We start from the raw sequence: 17,231 nt of genomic DNA, 5'->3' as shown, positions 1-17,231 counted from the left end.
AAATCACTACGTAAATTATACTACTGGATGCTGGTTTGCTAGCTTCTGAGCACTGGTTCATACGAAATGTCTTACTCGGAACCCTTTATTGGCAATGCAAGGACTTGAAGTGTGACAACTGTAGAGGAAACAGGTGCCTACTTCACAAAAATAGGTGGGATTTAGCTATTTAAGTTGGTTAGGAGCCATTGAAAAATTCATCTTGGTGACTTACTTGAACTATAGTAATTAATACACTGTTTTGGTACTGTTGTGTTGAATGCCTTTTTATAGCAAGGTTAACCTGCACAGAGAAGAGTATACATAGCTTTTCATAACCTTACTCTCTAAGAAGGAATTACTAAGCATAATAATGTACACTTCCATTGTTGGTAATGAAACTGTGCACTGTGCCACCACTGAGTGATCAGTCTGAACTAATGCTAATTAAGGAAAAAGGAAGAAACTGATGGTTCTTTAGATGTTGACTATTTTCTGTAGACTTATTTTCTGATAATGTAGTGCAAGAAACAGGTTTACCTTTGAATCAATTATTTTTACTTCAAAAAGTGAATTATTTTTCATTCTTAACAGAGCCTAAGTTAATCTATGTGTTCACTTGCTGTTTCAGTCCTACTGGGGAAGAAAAACCTGAAATAAATGCAGTAAATACAAGTTGTAGTAGGTATGTTAAACAGCAGCTATCTGATGTTTCCTTACTATATTAAATGTAATAAAGTAATCTTACTTAACTGTTAAAGCACTGAATGACTACAGAATTAAAAGATGATTATTTCAATACCTACTCAAGTGAATGCAGTATTTCTTGCTGCAGAATTGCAAGATGTTATGAAAAATGACTTTGCTACATTAGTGGTGAAAACAAAGAAAAACTTAGAGTTACATCACTCACGAGTTCTTTGGACATGAGAAACTAGAGTCTAGAAATTGTTATCAAGGAGGCTAGCAGCAATTAGAATTTTGTATTCTACTACCAAGTTTGTGCTGACTGTTAGGACAAAGCATGTAGCAGTAGCATTTTTATTATTTTCAAGGATTAAGGATAAAACCGGTAAATATTCAGAAAACTTACTACATCTTAACAATACATTGATTGCAGGTTTTCAAATGCTTTTGCCACAAGAGTTTTATTTTCACCAATTCCACTGTTGTTTAAGCTGCTGCATGATTGTTACAGGTTATCAGCCTTGGAATCTTGTAAACTATTCTTGTTGCTGAAAGGTTTTCTGGTCTATACTGTGATTTAACTGCACTTACCTCCCTGTCACATTTCTTTGTAAATTAGTTGAACCATTTTCTAAGCATTTATGCCATTTTCACTTTTTGGTGTTGGCTACGTATGCTTGTCTCAACTGTATGTACACTGAGTTGGCACACCCAAGTAGATTATGCCTGAAGATTTTCAGTGTGAGCAATACTACAAGTTTTTAAACACAGAGATGGCCCACACATCATCAAGGGTGAATTGGTACTATGAATGGCAGGCAAACTATAATTAAAAGACTACAGAAATATTTTAAAAGCACTGACTGCCTTGCAGCCTACCTGTTTTATCACAAAGCTGAAAGAATGCTCACATTCTATCCATGAGTAATAATAATGGGAGTATCAACACATAAGAAATGCTTTCAAACAGCTACTCACAGCGCTGGTTCAGTTTGTTACTTACTTATGATAGTTTACATATTATGAATCGCACTAAGTGTCTGTAGTTAATAAGAACTGACGATTATATAACAAATGGAATCAGTTCAGAATGTATAATTTGCTTTCCTATGAAATTTCATCTATACATTCTTCAGTTACCTGTAGCCCAGGGGTAGAATACTAAACATACAAAACCACTGTGCGAATGCTCAGCTCAGCAAGTGAGAAGAAGCTTTGGTTTTCATAGTTATTTGCCCTGAACTTCACCCATCTGTATGCTAACATATGATACTCTAAAGTAACACATGAGCTTCTGGTACAGTTGAACTTTACTAGTTACAGGAAAAGATCTCAGTGAACTTGAACATGAAACAAAGAGAGCTGAACGCTTACCACTGCATTTATTTTTTGGGGGTATAAAATGCTTGTGCAGGGAATTTAAAAGCTGCTGCTACAAAAATAAAAACAAAAAGGTATAAAACATGTACATATTTACATATATTACTTGTAAGAGGTAAAAATACAAGTTATTTACAAACACAAACACTTCAACAGCCAGATATGTTTTCCTTGATTATCATCACTGAGTAAGCAGTGGGGGAACAAAAAAAATAGAGAAGATTATTTCCAAAAATGTGAGGTCATATAGAATTAAGCTGCTCAATGTTTTGCTTGAGCAAGTTCATCCATCATTTTGAGGAAAAATGTGCTTGTAAAGTATCTTACAAAAAAAAATTGTAGAACAACCTTTCCCTTCCTATTTTTTTTTTTTAAAACCAGAATTTTGAAGAATTTCTGGATAAGCTTAGGAAAATCAGTCACTTTCATGTCAGTGAGTGTGTTTATTAAGCTCTTGTGCCCAAAGACCTGCTTTGCTTTTATCAGTGGGGACCTGTTGGATTGGTAAACATCACAAGAATAGAAGACAGACAGTGCAACTTCTCTTTGATGTATTCTGGCAACTTATCATTTTCTCCATACCTGCAAAAGCAAATAAGAACATGAAATTCAAATGCAAACCTCTAAATCAGGTATGTATATCTAAGATAGACAAATTAACTGGAACTTGAAGGCTTAAGTCCTGTTTCCCTCCCATCCCTGTATGTATTTAACTGAAAAATTATTTCAGAATAAGTACATCTAAAAATACTGGTAAGCTATAATAATATCCAGGTTATATGTTACCATCTTCAACTTCACACAGAGGAAGCATATTACTGTATGGCTGTATGACTGAGGCAAATGCCCTGCATCCAAATTATGTCCAAAACTTCATCTGATTACTTTTGGTCTGTGCATCCATGTTGATGTGTTACCTCCCCAACACATTTTCCCTGAACTAGCAGTATCTTACAAGGGAAAAAAAAAAAAAAAAAATTAAGGATAAAAGATTGTCTTCCCCTCCCTCTTTTAAATGCAGTAGCTGTTTCCTGAGACTAAACAGGAATCTTCACCATTTGTTACCTTAAATTCTGTGCTTTTATTCATAAAGCTTATGTAAGCTAATCAGCTGAAGAGATGATGAAAAGCTAAGTTTTAACAGCAACAAAAAGCAACAGTTATAAAGTTTACTTTTTTCAAGTGACACTAGTGACACTCACCTAGTTGTCTGGCCATCTGGAGAGGTGTAAGTGATAGAAGAAACACCTGCTTGGGCTACCAATTGGGATCCATCATTAAACTGAACCCACACTGCTCCACTGGTCAGCTAACACGAGTGCAATATCATTTGGAAAGATAAAAAAAAAAAAGATAACACATTTAGAATTACTCTATTAAATGAAGCTGAAATGCTTTGTCATAGCACATTTACTTCTACATAAGCAAACTGTATTTTAACAACTTCAGCTTTTATCTAGAGGGAAATGTGAATGATAGAAAGCACTCTAATAGGCGTTAGTAGTAGCCATAAGAGACCTGTGACAGCTGCAAATAAAATACCCAACTGGCATTACTTTGGTTTTTCAGTTTATGTAGTTCACCACAGTATTTATCTAACATGCTTACTTGACAAGATCTTTGCACAATTTTCTTATCTCTGTAGCAGAGCACAACTCTCTACAATATATACTTCACAAATCACATTTTAAAAGCTCATTTTAAAAAAAAAAAAAAAAAAAAAGACTCCTTTATCACCTGTGAAGCCCAACCAACATTTTTCACGAAGACTGACTTCAGAAGTTGAGCTGAATTTGGGCTGCATTCTGTCTGATGAATGGAGGAGCACGTGCTTTCAGCAGCGTTGGCCTTAAGTGTAGACTTTTCATATGACACCACCTAAAACCCAGAAATGGCAGCATTAGCAGTCTTACTTTTAAGACCAACAGATTATACACCAACTATAGCGGCTAATTACCACCCTTGTTTCTTTAATCTTTTCCTATGTACAGAGATTTACCCCACACGCTTCATTTAACAGCATTATGTGTGAAAAGCCTATGAGATGTCCGAGGACTTTTTCTACACTAAGGCTCAGTATTATGAAAATGGGGAATCAGTGAAACTCTGTCCTAAGCAAATTTCCTACTTAAAACTCATTCTTCCCATATTTGATTGTCAGGAAGTTCAATCCATCTTTAGGAAAGTTGTTCTGCACATATTAAGTTATGAAATTGCCTCCATTCAGCTGACCATTTGGACAGGTTTATTGTGGTGGGGTTTTTTTTTGTTTGTTTGTTTTTGTTTTGTTTTTGTTTTTTTATGGAAATGAAGATACTGCTATTACTTGAGGACTAGATTATTGAATCTTAATCACAGTTCTGTCATGGAATCATATAGCACATATAGAGTCCGTTGAAAACAGACAAATATTTACACTTAAAACTTGAAAAAAAAAAAACCAAAACAAAAGAAATGCAGCACCTTCTCAGACTGTTAGCCTCAACTGCTAGCATCCTAAGTGACTGCTATTTGCTACACAGGCCTGATAGCAAATCCGAGCCATTCAAAGCCAAATTCAAGACTGTTCTGTGTAACATGAGAATGCAATTTTCAAGCTAAGTTCCCAGGAAACATTTGTGAGAAAGCTTTGGAGGACATCATTTGAGAAGTCCATTTCAAATTTATACATGACAAATTAATTGAAAGCAAAAATTTCCACTTAGTATGCTTACAGATGGTTAGTAAAGGCAAACATTCATAACAATTGCATTATTTCAAATAGGCCTGCAGTTTTTCAATTCCTACTGGACAGTGTTTGCTGTATGTTCGTGTACTTACAGGAGTACAGTTTGGAGTTTGAATTGGGTTAGAACTGGCAGCTGTATTTCTGTCCAGTGCTGTAACTTCTTTTGAACAGTTGGTGTTGTCCAATAACAGAGGCAGTATTGCCTTTGGAGATTCAGTATTGCCAGGTTTTCTGGAAAAACAATGAGACAAGGGGGAAAATTACCTTTCCCAAAGGGACTGAAGTAGCAAGCAAGAAGACCTAGCTTTTCATTCCATAAACCACAGGCTACACTTGATGACACCAGTCTTCTGCAGACTCGTTAATATACATGCTAGTTGTTAGTTTGGGGTTTTTTTTGTCCTAGTACCAAAGGAAGGTATGCAGGACCAAACCAGCATTTTGACACATGCCACAAGAACAGTGATTATTCTGCTAATGACTATGAACCTTTGCTAAACAGCCCTGGCTTTGCTTCCATTAGCTGCATAAGGCTGCTTAGAAGGAACAGTGAAGCGCATCAATATGTACTGGTCAAAATGTTACCTTCCAACAATTATTGGAAAAAATGGAACACTTTCACTCCTTTTTTCTTCTTCCAAAATAGCAGATTCCAGTGCAAGGCATATGCGATGTCCCTGAAATTAGATTGAGCTTGTTCAGGTTTGAATGAGAACAGTCTAATTGTTTCACATGTTTACTGTGGCAGGTGAGCCTATGTAGGGAAATGCTTTCTTCCAGAATATTAATAGCCATTAAAAACAAAACAACTATACTACCACAAGAGTCCCAGGTAATTTCAGCACATTTGGCATTATGCCCTTGATCCACATCTCCTCCACTTTCAGAAGGATTAGAGAGGGGAATAACAGATCCCTACATTCTATTCGCAAAGTCACAGAGGACAGGCTGAATTGGAATTTTTTGATGTTTTTACCATTTCTGAAGTTCAAAGACATAGCAACTACTTTTGTGATTGCTAACTGAGTGACTTGAAACATGAGAAGAGATAGCGGGCAACCCAGTTAAGCATGAGCAGTTCTGTTGTATTCTCAAGAACTGTGTAAAGCAGCTTTGCACGATCTGTTTAATCCCTTCATTAAGGCAAAGAAAAACTCTAGTAAGAGTTTTCTTTAAGTCTTCACTGTGGGGCAAGCGTAACTGTTATCCCTACATCAATATTTGCTCTTTAAAAAACAAAAACAAATATCAGTCACCACCACAAGCCCCTTTCCACCTCTTATCTCTGTTATGAAAAATACGCAAAGTGACATTAGAAGCACATTTGTGAAAGAATATCTAATTTCTTAAGGCTGCTTTGCATTTGAAAGGCAACAAGCCATTTACCTCATTTGCATGATCCATATATACTTGCATTTCCTTCTTCAAACCTGTTTCATTTTCTCCTTTCAAAGTGAAGGATTTCCCTGATTTTTCAATCACACGAGTGATACCAGCTGTCTTGTGTATCTTTGCTCCTGTAAAAAGCATTTTCTAGTCTGATTTGCATACAGTGCCAGTATTTATGAAATACACATCCGTGCCATTACATTCCACTCAATTGAAATGCAGTTCACTAACTTAAGAATTACTTCAATAATACAACCACCTCTGGATGAGCTCTGTAACTTCAACTGGAACTGTGACATTAGTGGAATACCCTCCATGCTCAGAGATCACTGCTTAAACAGGCTGAATCATGCATTTATCACGTTGTAAGAACTGCCTTTCTAAACATTCATCTGAGATAAAATTAGTGTATCTAACAGCATTGCCAAAAATTGGTTAATACGACCTATTAGTATTTGACATCATTCTCTCGATAGCAGATCCTCAGTCACAGAACTGTTACCTACATAATTTTTTCATCGTAACTTACATTGAGGTTTATCTACATGTGGCAAATTCAACTAGTTCACAGAAGCCTGTGATGAGAAAACAAGTCAGTGCAGTCTGGCTTATTAAAGGCACAGCTAGAGAAGGTGGCCATCTGCTTTCTGAAGTTGACAGTGGAAATCAAAGGCAAGCTTGGAGAAGCAGGAACACAGATTTCAGTAAACAGGTTAACTCCCAAAAGTAGAGCCAAAGATCTTATACAAGAAAACACGTAGGTCAATAATACCTTTGTAATGCACTCACTGAAGAAGATACCAGAAACAAACTAATGAATATCTGATCTTTGAGCGCTAGGATAAAGACAGAGTGATAAAGATCATGTTTCTTGCATTTCTCCAACCTGAAGCATCCACTGTTTAACAGTATTTCAGTGTTTTAAACATCACTTGGCATAATTGCAAAAATGAATACATACCATCATAAAAACATATTTCAACATCTGCAGGAGGTGAATTTTCCATCAACATGCACTTGGCATATCTTGTGTAGAATGTAACTTTGGGGGTTTTTGTTCTCACTAACTGTACAAACTTGGCTGCATACTGGTACTTTTTCCAGTACTTTTCTAAAACAAAAGACGACAATATTTGAAAACATTTATCACTTGTCAGATAAAACACTGTGCACTAGCTTGAATATCTATTTTATAGCTGAATGTCCTAAGTAATATTTCAGTGGTTGACACAAATACGAAAGAAACTGAGTTTAATTTCCACCAATTCACCAAAAACATACAACTTGAGATGCTGTTTCTTCAATCAAAGTAGTTCAGAACATTGGTGTAAAAGAGCAAAATTCTGCATGCATCATTTAAGTAGCTATCATTGTCCAGCTGGCTTCATGGCTCCAGGTGAAACCTGACTTCTCTCTCCAATTAGAACAGTATTTCTTTTAAGAACTTGTAGTTAGGTTAGGTTTGCCCTTTACTTGTTTGTATTAAGTAGTCTGTCAATGCTTTCAAATATCTTTTTCCCCTTCTCACCCCCTGCTATATAAGTATTAGGAAGTGCAAATTAGAGATAACGCTTTTTAAAGTTCACTTGACATTTCTTCAAGTAATACTTAAACAGTTTCCAATGTGAATAATAAAAATATTATAATATATAAAAATAATTATAATCTCAAGCTTAGTACACTGCATGGTAAAGAGGGTAAGCAGTTCTTTATCACTTCCATAAAAACGTGTTCATGTTCTCAGCAAATTTCAGAAAAGCTTCCAGTAAAACTACTTGGACTCTCATTCTGAAGGGAGTTTCATCCTCCTGATTATGTGAGAAGCAGAGGGTAAAAGCCTCCAGATTCATTTAAGCATCACATTAGTCATCATGGTTTAAAAATAAATGTCACATTACCTGGCAAATTGTCGAAATTATACATACAGCTGTCCTCAGGAAGAATGGGCGGCCTGTCGTCAAGAAGGAAGCCTCTTCCTTCATTCGGGTGATAAACTGCAATCTACAAAAGAGAGAAAAAAATATCTATTTATAGTTGCAACTTCCATGGAAGAAAGGCATGGTTTAACATAATTTACAATGAACTCCTCTAATTGATTATTTAATGGCAGCATCTTTCAACAATGCTTCCGTAAGTCCAAATCCACAGGGCTGTGCTGTGGCAGTGCATGGGAGCAAGGGAGAGCTCATGTCTGCACACATATTGACAAAGCATTTCCAAGCACATAACTGCTTGAATTAAAAAAAAAAAAAAACCCACAAAAAAAACAAACACTGAAAGAAAACAAGCAAGCACTTGGAATAACGTTAAATAAACTACAAATTCTTACCATATTTCCATCACAAGATATTCTGAGAACTTCTTTCACAAATTCTTGTGAATGGTGTTCTTTTATAAACTCCATACACACCTCCCCAGTATCTAGAATGCTCACCTAGAACATTTAAAACAAAACAAGCAAGTTAAACTGGAAAAAAAATTTACTTCCTAGCAGGCTGAGTTCACATTCTTTCCACAAATGTCTTATAAACACAGCTTTATTCTAGAAACACATGCAACAGAATATTTCTAGAATATACTGCAAACTGTTAAATACTTCTCACACTAATTTCTAGATTAATACAGAAAGTTTCTTCATGGTACAAACCTGGTCAGGGAGGATGTGGCTAAGTGACAAACCAAACCAAGACAGGTCAGCTGTATTATGCTCTTAAAAGCAAATAATAAGAAATGGAACAAGAAGAAGAGATGAGCAAGACGGTAGGAAATGGAACAACAGGCAGAAATTGGATAGCAGGAACAACAACCAGAGCACTCACGCAATCAGAGGAATTAACGGAACTTGATTTGTTTTCTCCCTCATTTACAAAAAAAAGAAGAAAGCAGCACTTAAATGTTCAAGTACTGGAGAGCAAAACTCTTTACATATTAATAACAACTCATTTATTCACATGATCTGTAGAAGTATTAGTGTTTTAACCATATCAAAAGTTTAAGTGCAACTTGCACAGATAAGCAGTCTGGATATTTGAAACTGTAGGCAATATACATGTGTCCAGTAGTTCTTAGGTCCTTCTTGTAGGTTTGTCTTTGCTTGTAAGCTAAAAGCATTGCAGCGACAGTACTTGCTGTAAGTGGCCATAAGGTTGCAGTAAGTCCATATTCAGAAAAACTACAATGAATTTCACTAATATTTCTGAACTAAATTAATAGCAGTATAAATTCATATAACCTAACTTTACCTATAGATTTTTAGGAAAAAAATTTGGTTTCCTAAGTGATTTTTAAAAAGGCATTCATGTATTTTAAACTTCAGTTTTAAAAATGGATACATACCACTGCATTTTTTGTTTTTTGCCTGATTGGTTTTAGCCTGTAAGCACTGAGAGGTGAGACTATACTTCGCAGTGTAGGTTTCTGACGTGCTGATGGTTCTTGGCCCCATGCTTGGTTTTGCTCTGAAGCCGGCCAAAGGCCACATGAAGATGTCTGAGCCTTTCCAGATTGGCAGAGCACTTCGGGAATATATTTGTTTGGTTTTCTCTGATCCAAAGAATGTGAATAATCATGGGATGCATCATGATCCCGGATATCCTTTAAGGTGTTCCATCCATTCCTCGATGTATCTTGCTGCATACCCAGATGATACCGAAAGCCTCCATGTGCATTACTGTTACCAATCAGGTCTTCAGGTGGTCTCAGCTGAGCTGAAAGCATTGTAGAAGAACATTGGAGATTTCAAGAGACTTAGCAAGCCAAAAATTGGTACTATATTTTGAAAAGCTCTTCAAAATCTTAGGCAGCTTATTTAAGCAGGCAATGTGATTTATTTAATACTCAGTTCAATCAATATTAGACCTCACAGAATTTCAATGGTTATTTCAAAAAAGTTTATTTAAAATTAAGGTTGTCATAAATTTATTTGTTATGACAGCCTTATTATATGTCAAATCACCTCACAAAAGCAATGTGAAACAAAATCATAAGACTTCAACAATCAATCTGTTGGAAGATAATTAATTAGCTGCCATCCAGATAACCACTAAGATTAACATGTTTCAAGTTAGCTAACAATAGTGTTTAACATCAACTGTGTTTTTAATATTCCAAATGTTAAATGTGCATGCTAAAAGCCTTCCAGTTACTTGTTTAAAAGAAAAAAAGACTATTTTTGAACTTCAGTTTCCTATTACTCCTTCTCTACTTCTGATATTTAAGCCCATGACTGAGGGCTTAAATAACAAAGGTGCCTCACCCAATTAAGCAACCCATTCCTGCCATGTTGTAGAACAGCTGAGAAACAACCAAAAATTAAATAGGATTATCTGGACCATATGTCACATGATTCCAGTTTCCTATAGGTAAGAAGTAAGGAGTCCAGTAATATCAGAACCAAAAAAAAGGCATGAATGGATTTATGATTTCATTTTATGATTAAATTTCATTATTTGAAAATGATGTAACACAATGCAGGACAAGAACACCTCCTTCCCTTCTGTGCCTTTTGTCCTTTCCTCCACCCCTCCTTCTGCACCCTCATTATCTTTCTCTCTTTCACTGAGGTCACATCTTCTTTCAAGGCTTATTTATTTGCCCATCTAAACTAACAGAGCTTTTGAGTCACCTGCCAATCTTGTCGTTTTATTTACAAGTCCAGATAAGGACTCAATAACAAGGGTAGGTTCTAAAAATTAGTTTTCTTCTTTGTGTCTTGATTTGTTTTTGCTAAAATGCTGAAAAAGAAAACAATCACATTTTGGTAAGCGAAGCATTCAAATAACAGTTTCTCCACTCTTCTGAAGGCAGTTATGTATGGCTCATTACATCAATCCAACAACTTGGGAAGAGTACTATCTAAAAAGTCTTCTGAAGTCCATCACCAATATTTAGGATGCTAGTACTACATTCCAGCATCACAGTTATGTGGCGAATCCCTTCTAAGTTCAAAGAAATAAAATTTAGAAAAACAGCAGAAATAGTTACAGGTTACAACTCTACCTCAAGTGCAGAGATACATGACTGATTCATAACTCACCGTTCGTCTGCATGCTTCCAAGCCACTGCTGCATGGTTTCAGCCTGGGACTTCTGCTCTAACAAACCAGGGGGGGGCTTCATTGGATAGAGAAAATTTGAGCTGCAAAATAGAAGTTACATATGTAATCAAGACTACATCAACAATGCTTGCACAAGTGTTACAATGTTACAACTGCAGAAGAGACAACTCAAAATATACCTTATATTGAAACAGGAAAGAAACTTCCGGGAATTCAAAGATTAAGATTATGAGAAAGGTTTGTGTTGCACAGCAGTGCACAGAAAAGATCAGACCTCCATCTAACACCAACACCCTAGCATCCCTTGTGTGGACACCTGGGCTGGTTTGTAAAGAAACCAGAGTTCTCATGCAGGAAATACAAACACAGAAATAAGTTTCAGGTCATTATATTTGCCTATATATATATTTTTGTTTGTTTGTTTCCTCCTTTCTGGGAGGGAAAGTGTTGCTCATTGTATAATCCTTAACTTATATATTTTTTTTAAATCTTGTCTTGGTATAAAGCACTGCTAAAGATGAACTGAAACATCCCAGAGCAGCAAGTACGTATGTTGGCAGTCATGCACATAATGACTTCTCCTCTCATCTCTGTCTCTTCTACAAGGAGAAGTCAGCAAGGGTCTCCACTACAGTCACTGTGGAGAATAAAGAACTCAGATTGCTATACAAGGAAGTAAATAATTAGTAGAGCTCTAGCAGGATAAATAAAAGCTACAGTCCAGCTGGTACACACGCTGCATCTAAGAACTGTAAGACAGGGGGCAGGCAGAAGGTGAACGTCTCCATAGCAAAAGCATCAAATATTACCCTTTTTGTGCTGTATTCCAGCTACAAGCATTGAGACTTTTGGTGTTTAACGCAGTCTAGTTCCAAGTAAAGAAATGCTTCTAACATAAGATAACTCTAAATTTCATCATAATAAGAACTCATTCTTACTGTGGTTGATCTTTCACAGGTGGAGATATTTGCCCTTCAAAAGAGCCAGAACTACCAGAAGTCTTTTCCTTGAATATTTCTCCCACATCAGTGTAACTGCTCGCAGGCGAAAAGCATTCTGTGTTTTCCCTTGTTCCTCCTCTAGGCTTGGAAAGCAGTTCCATGGAGTGACACCTCTCAACGACATGTGATATTCCTTGAGTCTGACTGTGGGATGTGCCAGACCTATCTGAGGAGTGGGCTCTTCGGAGGTAGCGGGAATGCGGTCTCTCTTCAGCAAGTTGCATGACTCTTCCCCTGCCACCTGCACCAGTTTCTTTCCCTTGAATTCCCCACTGATGAAAAGAACCACTCCCATCGACAGATGAAGCGTTACTGGGATTCTTGTTTTTAGGAAAAAAAGTAATTTTATTTGGGAGCGGCTGTCCCACTAACAGCTTCTTCTTCTCCTTCAAGCAGCCACTGGTACTGATGCTGGAAGAGCCTGTAAACGTGGTAGAGATAGTAGCATTTCCACTGTCCATGGAATCTTCTGAAGTTCCTGAATCTTTGCTCCGAGCAGAGCTACACCTGGACATAAAAGGATGATCCAACACAGAGGAAAGACTCAAACGATCTGCTGGATTTTTGCGAAGTAATTTATGTATAAGGTCTTGTGCCTCTCTGGACAAAAAGGCTGGCATTTCATAATCTGCTAATACTACTTTATTCAGCGTGTTCTTCACCGTGTCAGTGTCAAAAGGAGGCTTTCCAATAAGAAGAGTGTAAAACATACAGCCCAAAGACCATACATCAGACTCAAGTCCATGTGGACTCCTTGTGGCTATCTCTGGCGAAATGTAATTCGGAGTTCCACACATGGTATAATGCTTTTCATGAGGCATTTTCAACTGAGTTGCTAGTCCAAAATCAGCAATCTTGACGTTCATGTTACTGGTGAGTAAGAGATTGGAAAGGGTGAGGTCCCGATGCAGTATTCCATGAGAATGAAGATACAGCATACCCGTGATAATTTGATGCAAGAAGTGCCGGGCTGCCAAAAGAACAAAAACAAGAACAAAAGCCTTAGTGCAATAACTGAAATCATAGCTCTGAAAATTATAACCCTTTGAAGTTTGTTACTCGTCTGGCCTTTATCTTTTCTTAACTAGCAAGGATGTTACAACAGCGTTTAAGTGTCATGCTAATGAGGTAGGAACAACACTTTCTGCTTTTTTGCTTGAAGCAACACAGCGTTACTCTCTTCTACAACAGTCCATAAGATACCATTCTGTAATGCAGTAATCCAATTTGTTTCTGTGATAACAGAAACATGCAATTACCACAGGCCAACAAAGTATCTGCGAAGTTCCCTTAAATTAGGCTTCGGAGACCTTAAATTTTTAAATTGCTCTCATCACTTTCAGAAACAAATACATGAAGCCAAACATCTTCATTATACACTGGTTATAAAGTACAGGAGACAATTTGGATGAGACAAACCCAGAAGTATTTCAGTTTCTAGTAACCTTCCATATTTATAATACTGGCATAATATTTCTATTCTTATACATTATAAATTGTATGAAAGTTACAAAATACATTATAAAATAAATTCTATGAAATTCAGGAAACATTCAAGCTGTAGCTTACAGCAAGAACAACAAAACCCCAATGCTGCTCGGACAGCACCATTTATTATGTTTCAATTACAGCAATTTTAAGAATCATTCAAACAAATTACAATCCTTTCTCTCTCTGCAGATGGTAACGATTGCAGAGGAACAAACATTTGCAGAAATCACTTATCAAAGAAACAGGCTTTTTTTTTTTTTTTCCTAAACCCAAGTCAGTGGTTCTATCAGCTTTCAGCACAACGGTTATGATCATATGAACTGCTTCTGCTGGAGCAGACCTGGATTAAACAGATGCCTGCGTAACAGTACCCCTTTAATCCAGCCCTACAACGGCTTCCAAAGAAGTCACTAATTGCAGTAGTTTGACAGAATAAGACTAGAAACTGACAAGAAGGTAAATTAAAACAGCAGTGCAGTGACCAACTGTGTGACCAACTCAGGAATTCTCGGAACAGCAGAGGCAACAAACAATGAACCTGAATGGGGTGAAACCAGAACAGCATGTCTGATTGCACTGTAAATCAGTGCACACAGCAGCTTGCTTTCCTGTTATTTCTTCTGGAGCTGCATTGTTTTGCTTTGCCTTTCAATGATCCATACTACATCTGAAATTCTCACACTCATTTGTACAAAAAAATTACTAAGTTTGTAAGTGCAGTAAAGCTTTTTTTTTTTTTTGCAGACTTGTGCCAACACTATTCACAAGAATAATGGCCAATTTAAAGTTTTAAAATTACTGACAGTGAACTCTAAATTTAGGATAGGATTTTTATTTTTGTCTGCTGACTTTTGTGAGAAACAGAAGTAAAACTATAGCAGGATTTCTCCTCAGTTGCCAGTCTTTCAAACAATCCTAGACCAAGCATCAAATTGATTATTTCTTCCTCATACTGGACTTCTTCCTAACTTAGCCCTTACATAACTTGTACAGAGTTAACTGCTTTATCTTCATTTACACACATATTTGGAACACACTGGAGATTTTCAATGATCCTACATAAGATGAACTAGAATCTGGAAGGCCAATACAGTAATTTGGTGTATAAAGGTAAGCTTCTCTGAAACCGCAAATAGCACATGCTACTGTCAAAGGACGTAAACAGAACTAAAAGCACAGAAATATTCAAGTGAAAATGTTTATCATAACTTACCTCTAGGTTACCACTTCTGACAAGTTTTTAAGCTGTACAGTTTCAGATTGATAGCTGTTTTAAGTGCTCTTTCACTGGAATCAAACTTACTGAATAAGTCAACATGTAAATACAAAGAGCTTCATAGAAAAAAGTCTCACCTTCATCTTCTGAAAAGGGTTTCTTTCTATTCTTTATGTATCTACTCATTTCACCATTGTGACACATTTCAAGTATCAAGTACACATAGTTGCTATCTTCAAAATAGTTATAAAGCTAGAAAAAAACAAAACAAGGAAATTAGAATACCTGTAGACCACACAGCAAGTCACATATGCAGTTATTGCTAAAAATACATGAATCTTACCTCAAGAATAGATGGATGCTTTAGCTGACAATGTATTTTCACCTCGTTCTGAACCCTTTGTACCATTCCCACTTTGTGCATGGCTTTTTTGTCTATCTGAAAATAGATCACAATATTTTTCAAGTAGTGCAGCATTGATTATATACATTTTGTTAACCAAACTCAAAATTTTAACTGTTCAATGCATGTCTTGCCTGAAAACCCTGACATACAATCAAGATTTTTGTTTCGCCTACTAGATGCTTTAAATCTAGTATGCATTTCAAAACAGATGCATTTTCATGCAAGTATCTTAGAGAAACAGAGAAAAACACAGTCGTTCAAATAACGAATAAACAGTAGCAAAATTTTGAGAGAAATCCAGTGCCGAGTTCGCAAAGCACACACGCTAGAGGTATCTAGCATTAGAAAAGCAGATAAATGCCAGTACTACAAGTTGTAATAAAAACTAGCAAAATGTATTTGAAACAAGAGTTCCTTTTGTAAAGGTTTGCCCTTACAGTGAGGGAAATGTTTCAAGGCCATCACAAGTTAAAGAGCTGCAAGCTTCTCCTGTGCTCAAGACCTCTCCAGCTGAACAGTCTAAACAATGTTTTTGTGGGTGCCAATTTCTGAATTACAATTACAGAGATGAGTGTACAACTACAACCAAGTATCTCAGCTCAAGTCATTTTAACAACAACATCAACACTTTTAATAGTTACCAATATGGGCTTTTCGACTGTGCTGCACCTTCCAGGACCAAATGCTGCTCTCAGCATTGCTTACTCAGAAACAAGAGGTCCAGGCACAGCCACTCCAACCTGCTACAATCACCTCTGCTGGTCCCAGAAGCCACAGATTCCCCCGGCTGGCTGCCTTACCATTTTAATAGCCACTTCCAGGCCGGTTTTCAGGGATACTGCTCTGTAGACCCCGGCAAAGGAGCCCTTTCCCAGGAGGTTCCCCACCTTGAAGTCCTGCAACGCGAACACAAAACTGCCGTCAGCCCCAGCGCGACGGAGAGTGCGCCCCCGAGAAGGCCCGCAGCCCATAACCGCCGGAGAGACGCGGTCAGTACCCGCACGGAACACTCGGGGCCGCGCAAGCAGAGGGCGGCGGGGCCGCTCAGCGCCGTGCCCGGCATCGTCGTCCTCCCCGCGCCGTCCTCTCCTCACACTGCGCCTGCCGCTTCCCGTGGCGTCGCGGGGCAGCCGCCTTCCCGCCGCCCAGCCCGCCGCTCCCAGGGGAGCCTGCCGCGACGCCGCTGCCATGGCAGCGTCATGCGCGGCGCCTCGAGCCGCCCGAGGCACCGCGGGGGCCGGGCTCGGGCCGCGGCCCGCCTCGAGGCGGCCCCCGGCCACCCTAACCGCCGCGCCGACACCGGCGGCCGCCTCCCACCCGGGAAGGGGACGACCCCGCCCGGCTCGGCCTCGCCCACGGCAAATGGCGGGGCGGCCCGAGCCGGGCCCCCGCTGCCCACCTCTATCGTCTCGCCGATACAGGTCGCCATGGCGCCGGCCGCTCTCCTCGGGTCTCGCTAGGGGTTGTCCTCGGGACCGCGGGCGCGGCTCGCCATCACGGCGCCCTCCGCCGCCCGCCTCGCGCCAGGCCTGCCCGCTCGCGGGCCCGGCGGCCGCCCCCCTCCCCCTGCGCCTCCATTTTGAAAAATCGCGCCGTTACCGCCCCGGCCCCGCCCCGGCCCGAGCCTGCGTCTGACGCAATCGCGTCGCGCGGAACGGCCTGTGGCGCCACCGTTCAATTTGGGGGGGAGGAGAGATGAGTGTTGCGCATGCGCGGAGCCTCGTGCACCCGTTCCCTGTCGGCCGTTAGGAGGCGCTGAGGTAAATGTAACACTGCTGAGGGAACACCGAGCGTACGGCGTCCTGGATTGTAGAACCGTTACGGTTGGAAAGACTGCTGACGCCATCCAGTCCAGCCACCCACCCATCGCCTCCTGCCCGCCAACCCTCAGTCCTTCA

The 17,231-nt window shown here is 38.9% G+C and overlaps 1 protein-coding gene across 2 annotated transcripts; it reads right to left on the bottom strand.

The window, feature by feature from the left end:
• Positions 1-94: 94 nt before the first annotated feature.
• Positions 95-16,870, bottom strand: PLK4 (polo like kinase 4). Of its 2 annotated transcripts, none has more exons than XM_048943529.1 (16): positions 16,733-16,870; positions 16,134-16,229; positions 15,271-15,366; positions 15,065-15,179; positions 12,158-13,190; positions 11,199-11,299; positions 9,500-9,870; positions 8,493-8,597; positions 8,062-8,164; positions 7,125-7,274; positions 6,161-6,291; positions 5,360-5,451; positions 4,867-5,005; positions 3,784-3,924; positions 3,249-3,355; positions 95-2,628 (listed from the first exon to the last, which is right to left on the bottom strand). In XM_048943529.1, the coding sequence occupies exons 1-16, from the start codon at positions 16,760-16,762 to the stop codon at positions 2,529-2,531; spliced, it is 2,910 nt and encodes a 969-aa protein (XP_048799486.1). In that variant the 5' UTR covers positions 16,763-16,870; the 3' UTR covers positions 95-2,528. The 2 variants fall into 2 exon arrangements, with proteins under 2 accessions (XP_048799486.1, XP_048799485.1); XM_048943528.1 differs by lacking the exon at positions 16,733-16,870 and adding an exon at positions 16,331-16,416.
• Between the last annotated feature and the right edge of the window lie 361 nt (positions 16,871-17,231).

This window comes from Lagopus muta, chromosome 4 (genome assembly GCF_023343835.1).
Source record: "Lagopus muta isolate bLagMut1 chromosome 4, bLagMut1 primary, whole genome shotgun sequence".
Lineage (NCBI taxonomy): Eukaryota > Metazoa > Chordata > Aves > Galliformes > Phasianidae > Lagopus > Lagopus muta.
The sequence above is the reverse complement of the archived record's forward strand: the minus strand, read 5'-3'. Positions and strand labels throughout refer to the sequence as shown.

Bases quoted from the DNA above. Each gene is read 5' to 3' on its own strand.
- PLK4 (XM_048943528.1), bottom strand. From the start codon at position 16,396: ATGCCGGGCACGGCGCTGAGCGGCCCCGCCGCCCTCTGCTTGCGCGGC. The intron at 11,300-12,157 runs GTAAGAATGAGT...TCTATTTTGCAG, and splicing joins CCTGTGAAAGATCAACCACA to CTCAAATTTTCTCTATCCAA. The intron at 6,292-7,124 runs GTATGTATTCAT...TGCTTTTTACAG, and splicing joins TGAAATATGTTTTTATGATG to GAGCAAAGATACACAAGACA.